The sequence below is a fragment of the Pimephales promelas genome, chromosome 19, assembly GCF_988280905.1.
Source record: "Pimephales promelas chromosome 19, fPimPro1.hap1.1, whole genome shotgun sequence".
Classification (NCBI taxonomy): Eukaryota; Metazoa; Chordata; class Actinopteri; order Cypriniformes; family Leuciscidae; genus Pimephales; species Pimephales promelas.
This window is the reverse complement of record NC_142787.1, coordinates 13,070,211-13,089,708: the sequence shown is the minus strand read 5'-3', so window position 1 is coordinate 13,089,708 and position 19,498 is coordinate 13,070,211. Positions and strand designations below refer to the sequence as shown.

Here is a 19,498-nt window from a genome sequence, read left to right as displayed (position 1 = left end):
CGATTCCAGACGATGAATAACGGTCTTATTAAGTGAAACGATCATTCATATATGTAAAAAAAAAACAAAGTTTAAGTTTTATAAGCACAAATGTTCGCCTTGCTCTGTTCTGTGACGCACGTTTGTGACTCTCCTGTTCGAACTCGTTTATCAAAATTAAAAAATCTTTTTCCGAGTCAATTCGTTCATTTCGTTCGTTGAATTAACCAAATGACACGAAAAATGATAAGTTCATTTTGATGAACAAGTTTGAACAACTTAAACTTTGTTTATCTAAAACCTTCATTTCTTTTCGACTGAAGAAAGAAAGACATGGACATCTTGGATGACATGGGGGTGAGTAAATTATCAGCAAAAGTTTTTTTAAAAGTGAACTACTCCTTTAAGCACTCTTAATACTCTGCTAGTTGACATGTAGTTGCAAAGTTACTTATAGCTAATAGATTAATTGATTGAAATGTTAAAATTGTAAGGCTTATGATTCAAACATTGGAATTGGTGTGAAGTTGTGTCGCACAAAAAGGGGTGTGGTCTCATAATGAAGAGGGCGGGATTGATCCGATTTGACAGGAGGCCGACCTATTATCACAATAGAGAGAGTCCCCAAGTAAAAAATATGTATGGTAGACAATGGCGAGAGACAACTAATTTTTTTTATTCCGTCTGAACTGTGCCCTGAATTACACATATGATGTTTGTCAATTTAAAAGATAATTATGAAAGTCAAGAAAGTCGCAGTGTCATAAAACAGAAGAGTAACATTGAGAGATTTTCACATAAAACTAAATGAACTACATCTCCCAGGAAGCAAAGCAACGAGCAAGATCCGTTGCTCGTATGTGTGCAGTCTGGTACAAAACACTCAGGCATGACGGCGTAACGCTATGATTATAACGTAAGACTATAGAAACAATGACAAAGTTAGCTTGATTCATTGAGAGAAAATGTATGACGTCACGTGCGCCTTTTGGGTTTGTAGTTTTTGTAATTAGATATTTTCACAGTTTTATACCGCAACAGTTCAAAACTGCGACTTTGTCGACTTTCAAATGTATCTTTTAAATTGAATAAAACATAATTTGTGTAATTCAGGGCACAATCCAAATGAGATCAAAGTATTTGTTATCTCTCGCCATTGACTACCATGAAATATTTTCCGAAATAAGGTCCCATGGTGGTCCACCGGAAGGGGAGGGACTTAGGCTCTCTATAGATTATACTGGTGTATAATGGGTTTGGCTTTTACTCCCGCTATCTGCTCGTTCTAAGAAGCCCTTGTTTATTGGAAACTGGTTTTTGGGGTAATGATCACATTTGTACCTGGATTCCCATGGTGATGTTAGAACCCCTGCGCACAGCGCTTTCCCTGTGATCCATCTTTAAGATGAAACCGCTAGCTCTGTGAGGAGACAGAACAGGGGAGAATCCATTAGGGACACACTTCCGGAGCTGGATTAGTCATTTTACTCAAATAGGTTTGTTTTGTTTTAGGGATAACTGAATCTGCATGCAGCCAGTATTTACTGATAGTAAATGCACTGGAGAACCTATTTGGTTAATAATATTAAAATATTTTTACAGTTTTCACATGGTTTGGACAAGTCTTTTGGAGCTTTTTGTATTACTTTCATAAAATAACATGCGCTGTAAAAACTTTGTAACAAAACAAAGACTGTTATGTTCTATATACATATATACATATATATATATATACATATATATACTGTATATTTTAACCCTTCACTTACAGTTTTTTATATGATATGTTCAGTGTTAATTATGTGCCGTATACACTACACACACCCTACGATTTCTTCAAATAATAGTATGTGAAAACGAATGCATCATGTAATGACTTTGACTGCATTAGTGGCCACTTTTTCAGCTGCCGTTTTTCCAGAAGTACTTTTCCCATAGGATTTTTTTCTTAAGTCTTCATTTGGGAGTTAAGCCATCAACAAAACCAACCAGCTGTGAGGTGAATCCCATCATTACACACTTTGATTTGAAGCAAAAAAGTATTTAAAAATCAGACAAAAAGACAAAGGTAGAAGACTTAAAGGAGTAGATCACTTTTGAAAAAACTTTTGCTGATAATTTACTCACCCCCATGTCATCCAAGATGTCCATGTCTTTCTTTCTTCAGTCGAAAAGAAATTAAGGTTTTTGATGAAAACATTCCAGGATTTTTCTCCATATAATGGACTTCAATGGGAACCAAACGTTTCAAGGTCCAAAAGACAGTTTCAGTGCAAACTGCAGACTGTTCAAATCGCTTTAAACGATTCCAGACGATGAATAAGGGTCTTATCAAGCGAAACAATCACTCATTTAAAAAAAAACAACAAAGTTTTATAAGCACAAATGGTCGCCTTGCTCTGTTCTGAGACGCACGTTCGTGACTCTCCTGTTCGAACTCGTTCATCAAAATCAATGAATCTTTTTTTGTGTCATTTGTTTCATTCAACGAACAAAATGAACGAATTGACTCGGGAAAAGATTCATTCATTTTGATGAACAAGTTCGAACAGGAGAGTCACGAATGCGCATCACAGAACAGAGCAAGGCGACCATTTGAGTTTATAAAACTTAAACTTTTTGTTTTGTTTTTTAAATGAGCGATCGTTTCGCTTGATAAGAACCTTATTCACTAACTGGAATCGTTTAAAGCCCTTTGAACAGTTTGCACTGAAACGGTCTTTTGGACCTTGAAGCGTCTGGTTCTCATTGAAGGTGATTATATGGAGAAAAATCCTGGAATGTTTTCCTCAAAAGCCTTAATTTCTTTTAATCTGAAGAATGAAAGACATGGATATCTTGGATGACATGGGGGTGAGTAAATTATCAGCAGAAGTTTTTGGTGATAAATATGGTAAATGATAGATAAATATAAAACTGATACGCATCATATATACACATTATTTTGTGCAGTTTGTTTCGATTCTCTGATTGATGGAGATGTCTTTGCAGAATTATGGGTAATGCAGTTTTTCACTTGGAATTCCACTGTTAATTATGATTTTTTTTAAATATAATACATGCTGATGGCTTTAACAAAAGCATATACAATCAATTACAAACTTCATTGCTCAAAGTTTGTCTATCTTTAAAGGTTTATGAGTTATAATTCAGAATCAATTCCCCTATGGAGAAAATAAATGTTGTGTTCTGTGCAACATTGTTGTCACATGATCTGATCACATGCATGTTTACTTTCATGTCCTCCGCCTTTAATTCGAAAAAAATTTAATTCTGTGTAAAATGAGTCAAGAGATTAAAACTACAACTGATATTACTTACCCTCAAACTAACCTTTCATTTCCAGTGTGATGAATTAATGGAGTTGCATTCTGGGAAACGGTGCTCCGCGCTGTGCGCTCTGGTCGTATTGTAGTAATATGTCATCCCAGGTATTTCAGGCAAATGAGAAACATCAGAAACATTATAAGGCAGCAGTATGCTACTCATAACATAGCAATAATCATGCTCCTCTTTATCATTTTCTGCTCTTTCTCTCTCTCTCACACACACACACACACACTCATTGTTCACTGCTGAGACAGTTTGGGGTCAGGTGTGTAGCACCTGGTCTCATTAGTACCAAGACTCCTGCGACCCGTTTTGGCACCAGACGCTCATGTTAAATATGACACAGATACAAACCACCAAGAAAATGATCATGGCTGTGTGTCTGTGTGAGAGAGAGAGAGAGAGAGAGAGACTACCAATAAAAAGGACTAATTAACTCTCTTCTGCTCAGAAAGGCTGCATTTATTTGATCAAAAAATTAAACAAAAACTGCAATATTGTGAAACATTATTACAATTTAAAATAACTGTTTTCTATTTAAATAATAAAATATAATTTATTCCTGTGATCAAAGCTAGATTTTCAGCATCATTACTCCAGTCTTCAGTGTCACATGATCTTTGCTTCATGTTTTTGTGGAAACCATGATTTAAAAAAAAAAAAAAAGTCAGGATTCTTTTGATGAATAGAAAGCATTTATTCGAAACAGATATCTCTTGCAATGTTTTTACTGCCACTTTTGATTTAATTGAATGCATCTTAATAAATTATTACCTTTTGAATACTAGTGCATCATACACTGTAAAAATGAATATGCTTTATCTAATCAATAAAATTGGGGCAACAGATTACAAGCAATATTATTTATTAAATTGAACAAATTAGAATTGAGTAATAGTTAATCAGATTAATATTCTAATTTGTACAATTTAATTAATAATATTGCTTGTAATATGTTGCCACAATTTTATTGATTAGATAAAGCATATTCATTTTTACAGTGTATGATGCACTACCATTCAAAAGTTAATAATTTATTAAGATGCATTCAATTAAATCAAAAGTGGCAGTGGCAGTGTAGAACAGTTTTCCTTGAGCAGCAAATCATCATATTTCTGAAGGATCATGTGACACTGAAGACTGGAGTAATGATGGTAAAAATGCAGCTATGATCACAGGAATAAATTACATTTTAAATCATATTATATTAAAAGAGTTATTTTTGAACGTAATAATATTTCCTAATATTAAGGTTACGTTTATTTGCATAATTATATATTTAAAAAAAAGGAATGTTGTACATGAACTTTTCCTCTATGTTCTCCACAGGGAACGTGTGTGACGACGAGTTACTCTTGTGCCAGAACGGGGGGACGTGTGTTCAGAACCAGCGCTGCATCTGTCCGCCTGACTTTAAGGGTGTTTTGTGCCAACAGTCCCGCTGCGAAGGAGGCCAAAAGTGCAACCGTGCCAGCGAGCTCTCTCTGAGCCTGGCACTTCTGCTCGGCCCGCTCCTCGCCACCCTGCTGAGCTCCACCGCCTCCTGAGGGACTCTGCTTCTCCCATCGCCCTCTACAGGGGCAGAACGACAAACAAAAAGACTCTGTTAGAGCTGGAAATCAATGGAACTCAAAACGTGTGCCTCACGTATATATATATACGCTGAGGACGAGTAATACCAAAAACACACACACACACACACAAAATCAACAAGTTTCTTGTGCAATAGCTGCGGAACTCAATACTTACCCCACTTCCTTCACTCTGATTGGTTCAGTGCAGGGGCGTGTCCTCACAGTGATCCCAGACTGCAGGTTGTCCTCACAGAAAGACAGAAAAGGTCCGGCTTCACGTTTTTTACTCTCCCTCGCTGAAGTTTGTAACATTCAGATGTATGTAACGAGCGCTCACTGTTATTCGCTAAAAAGCAAAGAGTATGAATATTATTGTGATATTTGACTATTAAGATTTTAGGCACCGTACCGCTGGTTGTTATAGGAATGTTTGTCGGCACCGTTAGAGATCATTTACGAAGTATTCAGGACACAAACACGCTATCCAACTTGTAAGAGAAGATATCTAATCAAATGGAATTATTATAAACCCACATTATTTGACTATTTTTGGTAGAGAATATTTTTGGTTTGGATCTACTCAAGAGGCAAAAGGTTTTATTATACACGGTAAACTTTACAGCACACAAAGCTATTATATACAAGAATCTATAACGTAGAGTTTACACTGTACACTTTACAGTCAGGTATTACAGAGGATGAATTTACGCACTAGATGTACCAAGCAGAATTTATTAAATGGCAAACTCTACTGAGATGTACAGGATGGGGTTTATTACAATGTAAACTTTATGGTTGACAGATTTACAAAACTAAAAGAACTGAATGAAATTCTATGATGCTGTAAACATTACAGTAAATGTGACTGTTACTTGGCCACGTTTGAATCGTTTCTGTGTCGGTCATTTCTTTGCATTTTGTAACAATACACACACATACACAGTTTACACATACTGTTTTTGACCAATGACCTCATTTACAGGTATTTGCCAGGTATATTTTCATCTTCAGACGGTCTACCCAAAATATGCAGTTGGATCCTTTCCAACTAATTTAATTAGCTTATTTAAATCTTTTAGCTTCTCCCTAATAGTGGTATGGCCTATTTTGAAATATGTTTATGTTGAAGGCCAAATAAGCAGTGTTGTAGTACTCGAGACTCTGACTCGGTCTCGAGAGCATATTTTAATGGTCTTGGTCTTGTCATGGACTCGTGTCCATTTGGACTCGGAATTGACTCGTACTCGAACATTTTTTTTTTAGGACTCGGAATTATTCCCGAGTCCACTCGAGTTCAATTAAAAATATTTTTCATGATTATTAATGCATGTTAATAAAATATTTCTTTAAATTGATTGACACGCCCAGTGATTGGTGATTTTCTAGTGCGCAACTGCACGTGACAAATTGTAATAAAATTACTTTTAACACCACCTACTATGTGGCCTTTTTACCCTAAACTGATCATATTTTTTAAACTAAGTAAATTCAGTAAAAAAAAAAAAAAAAAGGATTTCTCTAAGTAAATAAAAGTAAATTAGGTAATCAACCCTCACTGGTCTCGGTCTCGACTCGGACTCGACCGTCTCTGGTCTCGGACTCGACTCGGACTCGACTCTCTCTCGTCTCGGTGTCGACTCGGACTCGAGTGAGGTGGTCTCGACTACAACACTGCAAATAAGAGATTGCTATTATGCAGGAGCAAGTTCAGCTTGGGGTTGCAACCGAGTTCTTTTGATAATATCATATAGTTTTGATATTGTCCATCTACACCGAACAAAAAAGATTGGTGTAGAAACAATTTTCACTCAGAAATTGCAAGTAAATTTCAGTAAACAAATGATCACAGACACAGTAAGTAACAATAAATTAAACGTGACATTGTGAAGAAGAAAGACTCAAGTAGTCTTTGTTTTGTTTTTTTCAGACTTCAAATATATATATATATATATATATATATATATATATATATAAATAAAAGTAGGATAAATACATTTCTGTAATTTCATCAAATAGGATGTTTAAAAGTATGCAAAAAATAAATAAAAAACACCAAAGAATCCATTCAATAAATTGTTAATACTTACCGTGCTGTATAGTTTTCTCTCAAAAATGATGACACTTGCTGTAGGATAATGTCATAGGATAAGGAAATGGCTTTTGCTAGTTAAAATTATTTTACAAAAGACTAATTGTGTTAGTATTATGGAAAGTGATATTGAGGAAACAGTAAAAACTTATTATTACAAATTTGTTCTTAATTAATTGTCAGTTTATCATTTTACAAATTAGTACAGCATCTTGGACACGACAACATTTAACACGCACTTAAAACGGCAAGTAAAATTATTTAAAATTCACTTAATTATAATAGTATGATTTCCATCTTTAAAAATTGGGAGATACTTCATCCAGCATATAAAAACAACAAATCTTCTACTGGGTCTTATATAAAAGTCATAGAGGAACCCAGTCAGAGAGGTTTTTATATTTATTTTGGTCTGTGCGGTCATCTGGCTTTATGAAATATCTGAAAATGACACCCGAGCCAGTGAGACAACAAACAGGATGCTGCACCAATAATGTAAAATTACAACAAAAGCAAGATTCAAGAGGCCTTGCTGACCCGACATGTCTCTGACGAGAGGAAAATGCTGCGTCACGTCACAGTAGCAAAGTGTCTTGCACCTGACCTGAGAGGATTAAGCTTTTACCTTAGTCAGCGAGCATTGATTACCTGCTTCCACAGAATATCAATATCAAAATGGTTCCTTATGAGACCAAAGCTTCCTTCTGACCACCTTCAGGAAGAAACATGAGGAGTCGTCATATAGCCTGCTCAAAACAATTCAGAATAACATCGTGAACCTTCACCTCTTTTTAAACACACAAGTGGAAGACTACATGATTCTGGTTCTCTCTGATCAACAGCAGCAAACACATTTCTGTATCCTGGTTTTACCATACCTTCTAAAAACACTAATGCAGCAAATTCCACAAGACAAGACTGAATACAACTGACCTATTTGTTTTATGAAGGTTTGAAATTTGGGTTTTAAATTTTGCTGTGAGCACGGATTATGTGGGCCTACACAGACCTTTAAAACGTGTAATATATAGAGTTGTTTGGGTTTAAAACTGGGGCATGAAAACCCGGTGTAAACCTTGGAGCGTTACGCCCCCTAGTGGTGAAAGAGACACTGTACGGGTGGTGTTACCTTCCTTTTAAAAAGGGATTCTCTCCTGAGGTTGCCTCCTTTGTTGTTCGACAGGGTTCAAATCTACGCAGGTAAGAAATATTAAGAAAATGTTAAATATAAGTTGCCTACAAAAACAAGGAGAAACATGACACTAACAGACTCGATAACAATTGTAATTTTTCACAAAATAATTAGTCTTAACCCTTTGAAGTCCGCACCAAGAAAAAGTTTTTGTTTGCATTGCTTATCTTTTTATGTCGCTAGCAACCACACTCAATGTATTTTTTTCCCAACACATCCCATAATTTTTAAAATATCGGCCTCTACCAAATGGTTGAGATGTCACTTAATGCTAATAAATGATGCTGGAATTCATACACATAGGCTACTTTTTCATTGCCCATCATAATTTATGATCAAAACCTTTTCTAGTCTTGACAAAATACATTGTCAGAAAGGTCTGAGTCTCAAGCTTCCATATTTTGTAACAGAAGTGATATTTGGACAGAAATGAATTTGTTACAGCAGAATGCATACAATTAAATTCAATGGAATTGATGTCATTTTTGGATATTAAGCCTAAACAAAACCTATTTTGTAAAATATACATTTTATATAAAAGAAATAATATTTAGTACAGTATATTTGATTTAATGCAAATTTAAAACTTCCATAACTTTTTCATACTTTTATTTTTTGAAGTACTTTTACTTCAGCAAGTGTTTGCTGAGTGTTTTCTTTAAAACAAGACTAAACTTAGGTCTCTATTCCAAAGCATTCTTGAATTACAACCAAGTTTTAATAGTGCATTGTAATGTCCATTCTCAAAAAGGGGGGTAACAGTTAACCGTTATGTGCCAAATCAACCGTTTTTGAATCAGGACTAGGGACTGTGTAACTTTTTATGTAATTTATTACTTAAAATCAATATTTTTATTCATAAATATGTCCTCAATGGTGTACAAATGCCTCTGCCAATTATCTGACTTATCCTCGTAAACGAAGAATTTATTATCTTTATATACATGGGACGGGTAGGTCAACGGAAGCTTCCATCATTTATCATATAGTCTATATACAATTTCTTTTTTTTTTTTTTTGCTTTATTCACTATTAACAATATAATACAACAACATCCGTTTATGCCAGGGTTGATACACAAAATACACTACTAAACAGACATACAAGACAAACAATGACCATAAAATTAAAAAAAAAAAAAAAAAAACAAGACCAAATTACATAAAAGGATGCTAATTAAACATATTTAGAAAGTACAAGATCAGTTTTAATAGCCTTTCTATTTTTAAGACCTCTTACAGTGGTGTGATATTGTTTTAGCTCTGCTAAAATGTGTTCAAAACTTGGCTTGGTTTGCCCATTTCTTCTTATGGAATTTTCCCAAGACTAAAAACAATTGGACAAAAAAAGATAAATCCTTATCTGTTCCACCATCTTCAAAGTAAATAAACACATCTTTTCTCCTCAATGTTAAAGCTTTTCCAGTTTTACGTCTTATATAGTTTTCAACATCTCTCCAAAATATCTTACTGTATGTACTATCATAAAACAGATGACAAATTGTTTCGTCATAATTACCACAAAAGGTACAGGAATATTCAATATCAAATTTAAATCTCTCTAACGTTTTCTTCGCTGGGTATATTCTTTGTACAACTTTATAAGACACCTCCTTTATTTTATTATTCAATTAAGCACATTCTTTCCCATTTGATGTCTTCAAACTGAGAAGCCCAAAAGGATCGTGCTGCAGGAAGTGTTTTAGTGTGCATTAGATTCCTAATGTATTTGTTTGGACATTTTTTGGTAGTGATGTCAATGTCGCCAAGGAAAATTTCCTGTGTAGTCAAATTACTGCCACTTACACCAGTTGAGTTATATTTTAAAATCTGAATAATATATCTTGGCACAGCATCAAAAACAATAGCATATTCCCTAGGGGAGACAGGAAATCTTGCTTTTGAAAGAAACTCGTCGTATTTTAGTAACTATCCTTCGGTGTTCATGAGTTGTTCAACTAATAGAATGTTGTCATCAACCCTTCTTTGGAAATATATGAAGAGTTCAGATGCAAAAGCCTCTAAATGCCATTTGAAATTTTCTTCTTTAATGATGATTTTTATCAAACTTGTATATTTAAGTTCAGTGATTTCACTTAAATGGCAATGATAATTGAATTGTTATTTAAGTGAAATTACTGAACTTAAATATGCAAGTTTGATAAAAATCATCATTAAAGAAGAAAATTTCAAATGGCATTTAGAGGCTTTTGCATCTGAACTCTTCATATAGATTTACTTTTATATTGAATATTCCTGTTATAAATATAACAGTTCATGGAAGAAAAATTATGTTTGTAGACCATTTTCCCAGCTAACAGGGCATGCTTGTGAAAGTTGGCTAACTTCACAGGTAACTTCTCAACTTTAAAATCAAATTTCAACAAGAAGTTTAGTCCTCCCAGTGAATCAAAAATGTATTTGGGGAAGGTGTTCCAAATGGTCCCTGCTTCCTTAATTAAATTATTTAACCATCTAACCAAAAATGAATTAAGGTTTCAAAGGTCAACACTTCAAGACCACCATCTTTCCTTAGATTACGTAAAATATCTTTACGTAAATAATGGGATCTATTCCTCCAAATTAAATTAAATAAGATACAGATAGCTGATGCAAAAGGGAGGTATTCCTGGACACTCTCAAAGTGATGCCTTGACATGATTGAGAAAGGGTTGCAGTATGTAATTATTAAAATTGCTACATGGAAACTTATGTATGCATCAAAGAGTAAATTACTCTACAACATTTCTTTAAAACAAATGCTAAATGTATTTTATCAGTCATTATTAAAATATTGTTTTAATCAAATGTTTCCTAATATAGAGACGGTATAACAAATGAAACCAAACAAGCTCAAGCTAACACAAAATTCAAAGCAGCTCATTCCATAGCTTTCTCTGCAAGAAGGTTAGATAATAAGATGTAAAGTAAATAACACTCAATTCTTATGTGCTTCAATCTCACATTTACCTTATCCATGTTTAGCCAGTCCCTCAAGTTCTATTGTGGGGGGCAGAAAACCATTATCTGGCCCTGGAAGGAGTAAAAGTTGCTTGCCAAATGGGGTTTTCCCTGCGGCCACCAGATCCTCTTGTAAACACAAATACCGGTGTGAGTAGTAATTGCTCGCAGTGCATAGATCAAGACTGAAACGTCGAGGTGACCGTGCCTTTGCAATTGCAGGCCCCAAATTGTGTAATAGCCTACCACTCTATATTAGAACAGTCACGTCACTTGCCACCTTTAAATACAAGCTCAAAAAACATTTTCTTAATGTGGATCCTTAATGTACTCTCTTATGAATTATATTAATTCTACTATTCTCTTTATGTTTGTAACATTATTTATAGCTCATGCTATTTTTATTATGTTGTATTACCTGTGCTCTGATTACTCTGTCCTGTTCAGCACTTTGGTGAACCACCATGGGTTGTTTTTAAATGTGCGGAAGTGCGGAAGGAAGGAAGTGCGGAATGAAGGAAGAAAGGAAGGAAGGAAGGAAGGAAGGAAGTGCGGAAAGAAGGAAGGATTAATTCTTGGCTAAAATGTTTCCATGTTTTCAGCAGACAAATTGTATTCATTACCATATTTTGAATATTGCTATTTTGATGCATTTGCAGTAGTTCTGGCTGCTAGTAGTGCCCCTAGCGAACCCATTCAAAAAGCCATTTAGACCATAAAACTAAACAACCGTCAATCTTAAAGGTGCAGTTTATCGTCAATGGGCTATATGCACGCATAAACGCCGCATTTGACGGAAGGATTTCCATTTCCGGTTGTGGAGATTAAAGCGGAGGAAAACCAAGGAAAACAGGATTGTGCCAGAGTCTTCGAAATTTACTGTCCTCCAGTCTTTGAAACGAAACGTACGTTTAGATGTAATTTTATATATAGTTATGTTTATTTAATATAATTTTAAAAAGAAGCAAACACAACGAGGGGTCTCCCACCCAGCACCAGACGTCATTAAGACGTTGTTTTTTGGGCTAAATCAAGTCGGCCCGTCATAGCCTTCATTTAGCCCAAAAATAGACGTTGAAAATTGGGCTTTGTTTGGTCCGTCCGATTTGGTCCAAATTTAGCCCAAACATAGACGTTGAAAATTGGTCTTTGTTTGGTCCGTCTGATTTGGTCAAAATTTAGCCCGAAAATAGACGTTGAAAACTGGTCTCTATTTGGTCCGTTTGGTTTGGTCCAAATTTAGCCCAAAAGACTTTGAAAAATGTAGCCTCCTTTGTTTGGTCCATCTGAGGGCAGCGCCAGATCATTTTTAACAGGTGCTGAAGGGGTGCTATCATTGACAGGGGAGCTTCACAATTATATAAAAAGGCTACTTTTAATAAATGAGCAAAACTTAGCCACTCAATATATCATATTCAATTATTGTAATTATCACAATTCAGGTTTTAATTTAAATTAAAATAAGCACAACATTCAACATTCAATCAAATATTCTTATGTAGCCTATTAATAATAATGTAATTTCCACACAATATCTTGTTATTTCGACATAATATGTGTGCGTGCAACAAGCAAGATGTGCATTTGTAAATCCGGTGACACGCGTGCATTGATTTTTATTGCATTTCATTTTTATTAATAAACTGTTTTCTGTGTCCGCTGCAAAAGATGAAGTTGAAGATCTCCATCTCCGCAGCGAACGCGCCTTGAGAGAGAAATGCACAAAATGATTACATAATCAGAGAGTACCTATTTCTTTTCGTTTTGAATTGTTTTGTTTAAAGATATTTCCAGCTCTCTATAGATATGTCTCATGTCTTTGAGACATGCTGAGTTGTGGTAAGTTGAAAGGCATTTTTTGTGCATAGTAAAACATATCCGCAACATTTATCAAGTTCACGGATAATTGTGCGTGCATTTATTAATCGTTATGATAGGCCTAAAATCATAATAAAGGCTGTGTACAAAAAATCAGATGAGCCCAGAATATGAATGCAACGCGTTTAATTAGCCTACACATTAAGCATTTTCCTCCAAACCAGAACGCTTGGCCTGCGGACTTGAATGTATTTAAAAAATACATAGAATAGTTTATAATTGTTCCTCATGTTTCATCTGTAATCTGTGTAGGCTATATGAGGAAATATGTGCATGCCTTATGTAGGTTTTAATCAATGTTTTTGCAAAAAAAAAAACAAAAAAAAAAACAATCTACAGCACGTTTACCATTTTTTAAAGCTATATTATATTATTAGACTATTAGCCTACATGACTTAAAACATTGTTTTATAGTTTGACGATGGCCACAGGCCTACTATCCACTTAATAATGCATCAAGTTTCAGCTGATTGTCAAATAATTCACTCCATCTCAATGCTGCGTAACTCTGCGTGTTTTAATCAATGGGCGCACGCGCTGAACATTCGAGCCGCATTTGAACTGGAGCAGACAACGTTACCATGGAAACCGGGCGGTAGCTCAACTGACAACGATCAGCACAGCTCCATCTCTCGCTGTTGTTTTCACTACTTTCAGGTAAGTTTAGTCCCTAAAATTACACAAATAGTACATAAAAATGTTTCCGACAATTTCTTTTATGTAAAAGACTCACTTCCGTTGAATATTTGCTTGGTTAGTGTCTTAGAAAAAGTCCGTTAGCATCTCAACTGTTAGGCTAACTATAGGTAAGTTAGGTTAACTATAACGTTAGACTTGAGCAGTAAGTTTGGGCTTTTAATCGTATCTTACTGTATGTGTAGATTAGATATTTATTTTGATAGTTTTGTAAAGGTTTTGTTGGCAATTGGTCAATGGATGAATGGAATTAAGCTAGCTAATCGTCAAAACAGTGTTATTAATACAGTTTATTGATGACGTATTCTTTGTACAGGTAATGAACACACAGAACAAATTATTTATAACGTAATAATATTGGTGTCTTTCTCTTTTCAGTATTGTTAGCTCCAACCCCAATTATTTATAATGTAACTTAATAATATCAGTTGTCTTCTTTCTCTTTTCAGTATTGTTAGCTCCAACCCCAATTAATCAGACCTGAGCAGCTGACTAAACATCACCAGAAACTCTGCAGAACACTGGCCCTGGTCTGGTCTGGATGCCACTGTTGTAAGTCATCAATCTAGCAGTCATCCTGCATCTCTGATGTGTCATGTTCAGAACAAAGTTTTCCTCTAACCTAGTCCAGCACACCTGAACAAGCTAATCAAGGTGTTAAACTCTGGGTGCTTATCACTCAGGTCCCTAGCTCAGTAGTCAGTGGTTAAAGGGATTGTTCATTTTTTAAATACATTTTTGGTATGTTTTAGCTTATCTCGAGGGCATCCAAGATGTAGCCTAGGTGTCTTTGTTTCCACAGTATTTTCAATTTCGATTTTTTTAGGTCAAACCGTTCTTGTCGGTCAGGCATATAATGCAGGTCTCTGGTCACCACCTCAAAGAGCATGCACAGAGAAGTCCAAATTAAACATGATTTAATGACTCGTAAATTAAGTACACATTGATGGCTTAAAGACACGAAACGAGCGGTTTGTGTGAGAAAATGAACAGTATTTATATCGTTTTTATCTGTAACCACAGCCACGTCCAAGTGATCTGAGGGCGTGGGCTCTTCGGTCTGCGAAAGTGTCGGGAAAGTGCTGGAAGTGATCTCTCTCGCACGTGTACGTCACTCATTGTTTACACAGAACAGAGATTGTAGGTAAGACGGCTAATTGAAATGGTACTTATTCAACGTTGTCTGTTGATATATCGAAATCGTCTTCCATTGCGATTTCCTCTATATCTAAATAGATCTTCACAGTGAAAGGTAACACTTCCGAAATCTCTGTGTAAACAATTAGAGATCACTTTCGGCGCTTTCCGGCGCTTGCGCAGACCGAAGAGCCTGCGCCTTCACATCACTTGGACGTGGCTGTGGTTACAAGAGGTAAAAATGATATAAATACTGTTCGTTTTCTCACAATCTGCTCGTTTCGTGTCTTAGGCCATCAATGTGTACATATACGAGTCATTAAATCATGTTTAATTTGGACTTCTCTGTGCATGCTCTATTAGGTGGTGACCATAGACCTGCAACTAAAAATGACCTAAAAATATAAAAATTGAAACTACTGCGGAAACAAAGACACCTACATCTTGGATGCACTTGAGGTAGGCTAAAACATACCAAAAATTAATTTCAAAGTGAACTACCCTGATTACTAGAACTAGATGATTTTAAAACAAAAACCAATATTATATTTCAGCATAAACATGTAATGTCTGATCAAGCAAACATTTACAATTTATCTGTGACTGAAATCTTGCACGTATATGTATAGGAAAAACTCAAGTGTATACTTTACGTTTCGGACAGCCATTGTTTTTTTTGTTTTTTTAAATGTACATTTTGGTTATTGTTTTCTTTCTCACCAGGCTAAAGCATTTCAAGTAAAAACTTAAGTCGTGGCTTAATAATCCGGGGTTGGGATGGTGGAAGGAGCAGAAGAACCAGAAGATCGGAGATCAGGAAGATATCTGTTGGTGCCTCTGAGGGAACTGATTTAATGTGTAGAATTTAACCAAAAATGTTCGTCACTCACCTTCATGTCGTTGCAATCCTGTAAGACTTTCGTTCATCTTTGAAAGATATTTTTAATGAAATCTGAGAGGTTTCTGTCCCTCAATTTCACAGTTTATGCAACTACCACTTTCAAGCTTCAGAAACGTAAGACATTATAAAAATAATCAATAGAGGGTTTGCACCCACGTCACGATTTGGCCAGTTACCCGGATGCGCGGCTATATTCGAGATACTCGGATGTAAACAACAGCATTGATTGCACTGTTTATGTACTACTGAACACATTGTTACACTAATTTATGATGTCTTAACTACGAAAAAAACACATGGAAGCTGCAAAATCATATAGGCTAGACTTAGTAAGCAGGAAAGAGCGTGGATTTTTGACGAACTAAAGTTAATATCTGGTAAAGATCTGAACGAGCTAGTTTCTCTAGCCCTTACTGCTATTCATCCTTCTATTTCTTATCCCACATAGGCTACGTTCAGATTGTCAGTCCAAAAAAAGCACATGAAATCCGTTTCAAGCTACATCCATATGTCCACAATCCTATTAAATCACATATCTGGAAATCTGCTTCAGTCCGAACGCTCTGATCAGATTTCGCGTGGTATGTGACTTTCTCACGCCACGCAAATTTTAAAGTCAGACATTGTAATAGGGAACATGCTAAAAGTCGCTGCCGAAACAAGGCTGTGTTGTTGCAAAGTGCCGGACAAGCGCTTTATATTTGAAACCGGCGCAGATACGAGCACGGAAAAAAGCTGTGCACACCAGCCTCCTCTAGTTCTGCAGCTCAAAACACCAGTCCAGCACGGCGGCTACACATTTCCATGTTGTAAAATTTAAATAAGACAACATCTCTATTGCAAATGCAAACCCCTCCATCAACGCAATGTCATTGCCATATTTCCAAAGAGCTGCATGAACACACGACTCGGATCTGAACAGTTGCGATACATAGTGTAGACATCATTTTAGATCAGATCCCAATCGGATACAAAGATACATCAGATTTGGACTGACCGTGTGAATGTAGCCATAGTTAACTACTTTACTTTAACATTTTAGCCATAGTCAACGCTTCATTTACACATGTGGCTGATGCTTTGCCTCTCAACTACAAACACCTTCATCACAAACACTTTCTTTCATCCATTTTTTGCACTCTTCTCTTTAACTTTAGGCAGTCTATAGAACTTGAAATGTTTTTTTTCCCGGTGTGACCTATTAGTACAGACCAAAACACGACCATTTTTCAGCAGCAATAATCAGCCAAATATGCAAGTCTGTTCAGTTCAGTGGCATTGTTTACGTTCAGTGCCTCCAAAATGACCGACTTCCGGATTGATGACGTGTAGTGAAAACACTCTATTAAAATCGTACGGATTAATTAATGAACCACTTGTTTTAAAATCATCCCGTTCTACTGACATTTGTTATGACATCCGTTTCAAACATTACAATGCTCATGATAACTTTCTCTCCAATGGTTTAACCTTAACATTATGAAGCGATGTGAATGCTGAACACGTGTTCACAGAGCACCACGATTCATCAGTGTTGTGTTGGCGTGAGAGTCAGTCATCTCATGGTGCAACCTGTATCGGCGATACATAATTTTGTTTTGTTTTTTCCACACACAAGGCATCTGTTAAAAATATATTCAAAAGTCTTATGGGTTTGGAGCGACATAAGTAATTAATGACAATTACATTTTTGTGTAAACTATACCTTTAATGTTTTCTAATGTGGTTATAATTAGTCTGGTTTATAAACATTTTCAATGTTTTAAAGATTTATTGTTTTGATGTTTATCAATAAATGATAAAATGATGTTTATACAGAAAAGATGGATTCATTTGATCAAGTCACAGTTAAAGTCTTTTAAATTGTTTTTGAAAAATTGTTTCAAATAAATGCTGCTCTTTTGAAAGTTATTTTCAAAGAATACTGAAAGCTGAATCATTTTCCAAAAAAAAACATGAAGCAGTACTACTGATAATAATCATAAATGTTTCTTGAGAATCAAATCACCATATTAGAATGATTTCTGAATGATCTTGTGGCACTGAAGACTGAAGTAATGATGCTGAAAATTCAGCTTGGCCATCACAGGAATAAATGACACTTTATTATATATTTATATGTATATTTATTTATAAATTTATAGAGAAGTTATTTTTATTGTGGTAATATTTCACAATATTGCAGTGTTTAGGCTATATTTGATCAAATGTGGGCTTGATGTGTGATCAGGGAAGTTTTTACTTGAAAGATGTATTTTATGTGTCAATAAATGTTTTGATAAACTTTTGTGAATTGTCTTATTTTGACAGTAATTAGGAATATTAAATATAATCATGAATCCATGAAAATTATGCCTAAAAAAAGACGTCTTTTCAACTTTCACTTTACAACCTAATTTAAACGTGAATGGGACGTCCTTTTATAGACTACAACTACCAGAAAAAGACGTCTTTTCAACGACCCGAAAAAGACGTCTTTTCAACGACCTGAAAAAGACGGCTTTTCACCTTTCACTTTTCAACCAAATTTTAACGTAGTTTAGACGTCTAGCAATGTCGTCTTTTCAACGTCTTTTCAACGAGTTTTTGCTGGGTGGGTTTTATCTGTTTTTGTGACTAACGTTTCATTAATATAACCATGGAGTATAAAATTCAATATAAATTCTCGGTATTGCATTGGACTCTACGATCGGCGGAAGTTATCGAGCATCCTTACACCTTCACCGGAAATACCGCCGTGCATAGAGCATAGAGCCCATAATATCATTTTAAACGAACGATTGACTCGAAACATTCACAAAGAAGACCGTAGAACGCATTTTAGCAACGGTTTTGCTTTAAGTTTGCATAGTATTAAAACCCCGAACTTCTGATAGCACATTAGCCATTCTGATGTTAAAAAATAAAACTTACCCCGAACTCGATTAACTCGCCGGCGAAATAGTCGTCTTGTTGTGGAAAATGAATCATCATTTCTCGCTGCCAGTGCCAGCTCTAGTCTTGCACGGGCTGCAGCAAAAGACGATTGAAAACCCCTTGACCCTCTGGCTGCTCCGACATGGTGCTAATCAGTGCTGCTAATTACAAGTTAACGGTCAACAGGTGCTATGTGATTTGATTAAGCAAGTTAGCAACAACACGCTGGACTAGTGTGATGCGGGCCTGCTGACTGCAACGTCATTTCGCCTAGTCAAAACTCCAATTCAAGATATCTGCAATGCAATGACATTTTGACTAGGCAAAAGGAAAGTTACAGATATCTCAAATTTCAGATATCTCTAATCAAATTTCAGTTCAAGACAATTATGACTATATATAGCAAGCCGTTGGTTTCGCATGTGGTGGAGCAATAACTACTTAAAAATGAAACTGTTTGAGATCCAATCAACGCTAGATTGTTAATATAAATTACAGCCATGTCATCTGAGGACTATTTCAAATTGTTCTCAGTTATTTTGCTTTATTACCAGACTCAATATTTGGCTCGTTCTTAGTAGAGCACGTTCGCACATGCGCACTCTTCAAACACGGTACTTAAAATCTTTTGACAAACTACTAGAAGTTGTACATTACAAGTATGTATTTTGAATAAAAGGCACCGGTTGTACTGAATGTCAGCTTGCTTATTTTGCTCAAGATAAGGATTTAACGTTATAACGTCTAAATGTCATGCAATATAGAAACGATGCTTCTAACCACAGGTCGAGAGCTCGTTCAAACCACACAACTTTACGATGCTGTTTGCGAATGTTCGTTGGAACG

At 35.5% G+C, this 19,498-nt stretch overlaps 1 protein-coding gene and 2 long non-coding RNA genes across 4 annotated transcripts in view; 2 read left to right on the top strand and 1 right to left on the bottom strand.

Moving 5' to 3' along the window:
* ntng2b (netrin g2b) overlaps positions 1 to 5,775 on the top strand; it is an 80,244-nt gene extending 74,469 nt beyond the window's left edge. For both annotated transcript variants that reach the window (XM_039661030.2, XM_089123526.1), the window contains one exon: positions 4,639 to 5,775. In XM_039661030.2, the coding sequence (XP_039516964.2) occupies positions 4,639 to 4,856 (218 nt within the window). In that variant the 3' untranslated portion in view covers positions 4,857 to 5,775. The remainder of the gene's footprint in view (positions 1 to 4,638) is intronic.
* LOC148970767 (uncharacterized) lies at positions 4,384 to 18,767 on the bottom strand. Its single transcript, XR_016147589.1, has 5 exons — positions 18,650 to 18,767; positions 8,102 to 8,164; positions 7,621 to 7,684; positions 6,971 to 7,008; positions 4,384 to 5,229 (listed from the first exon to the last, which is right to left on the bottom strand). It is a non-coding gene; the product is annotated as an uncharacterized LOC148970767 (long non-coding RNA).
* LOC120490113 (uncharacterized) lies at positions 13,025 to 18,244 on the top strand. Its single transcript, XR_005624853.2, has 3 exons — positions 13,025 to 13,659; positions 14,148 to 14,250; positions 15,559 to 18,244. It is a non-coding gene; the product is annotated as an uncharacterized LOC120490113 (long non-coding RNA).
* Positions 18,768 to 19,498: the final 731 nt, after the last annotated feature.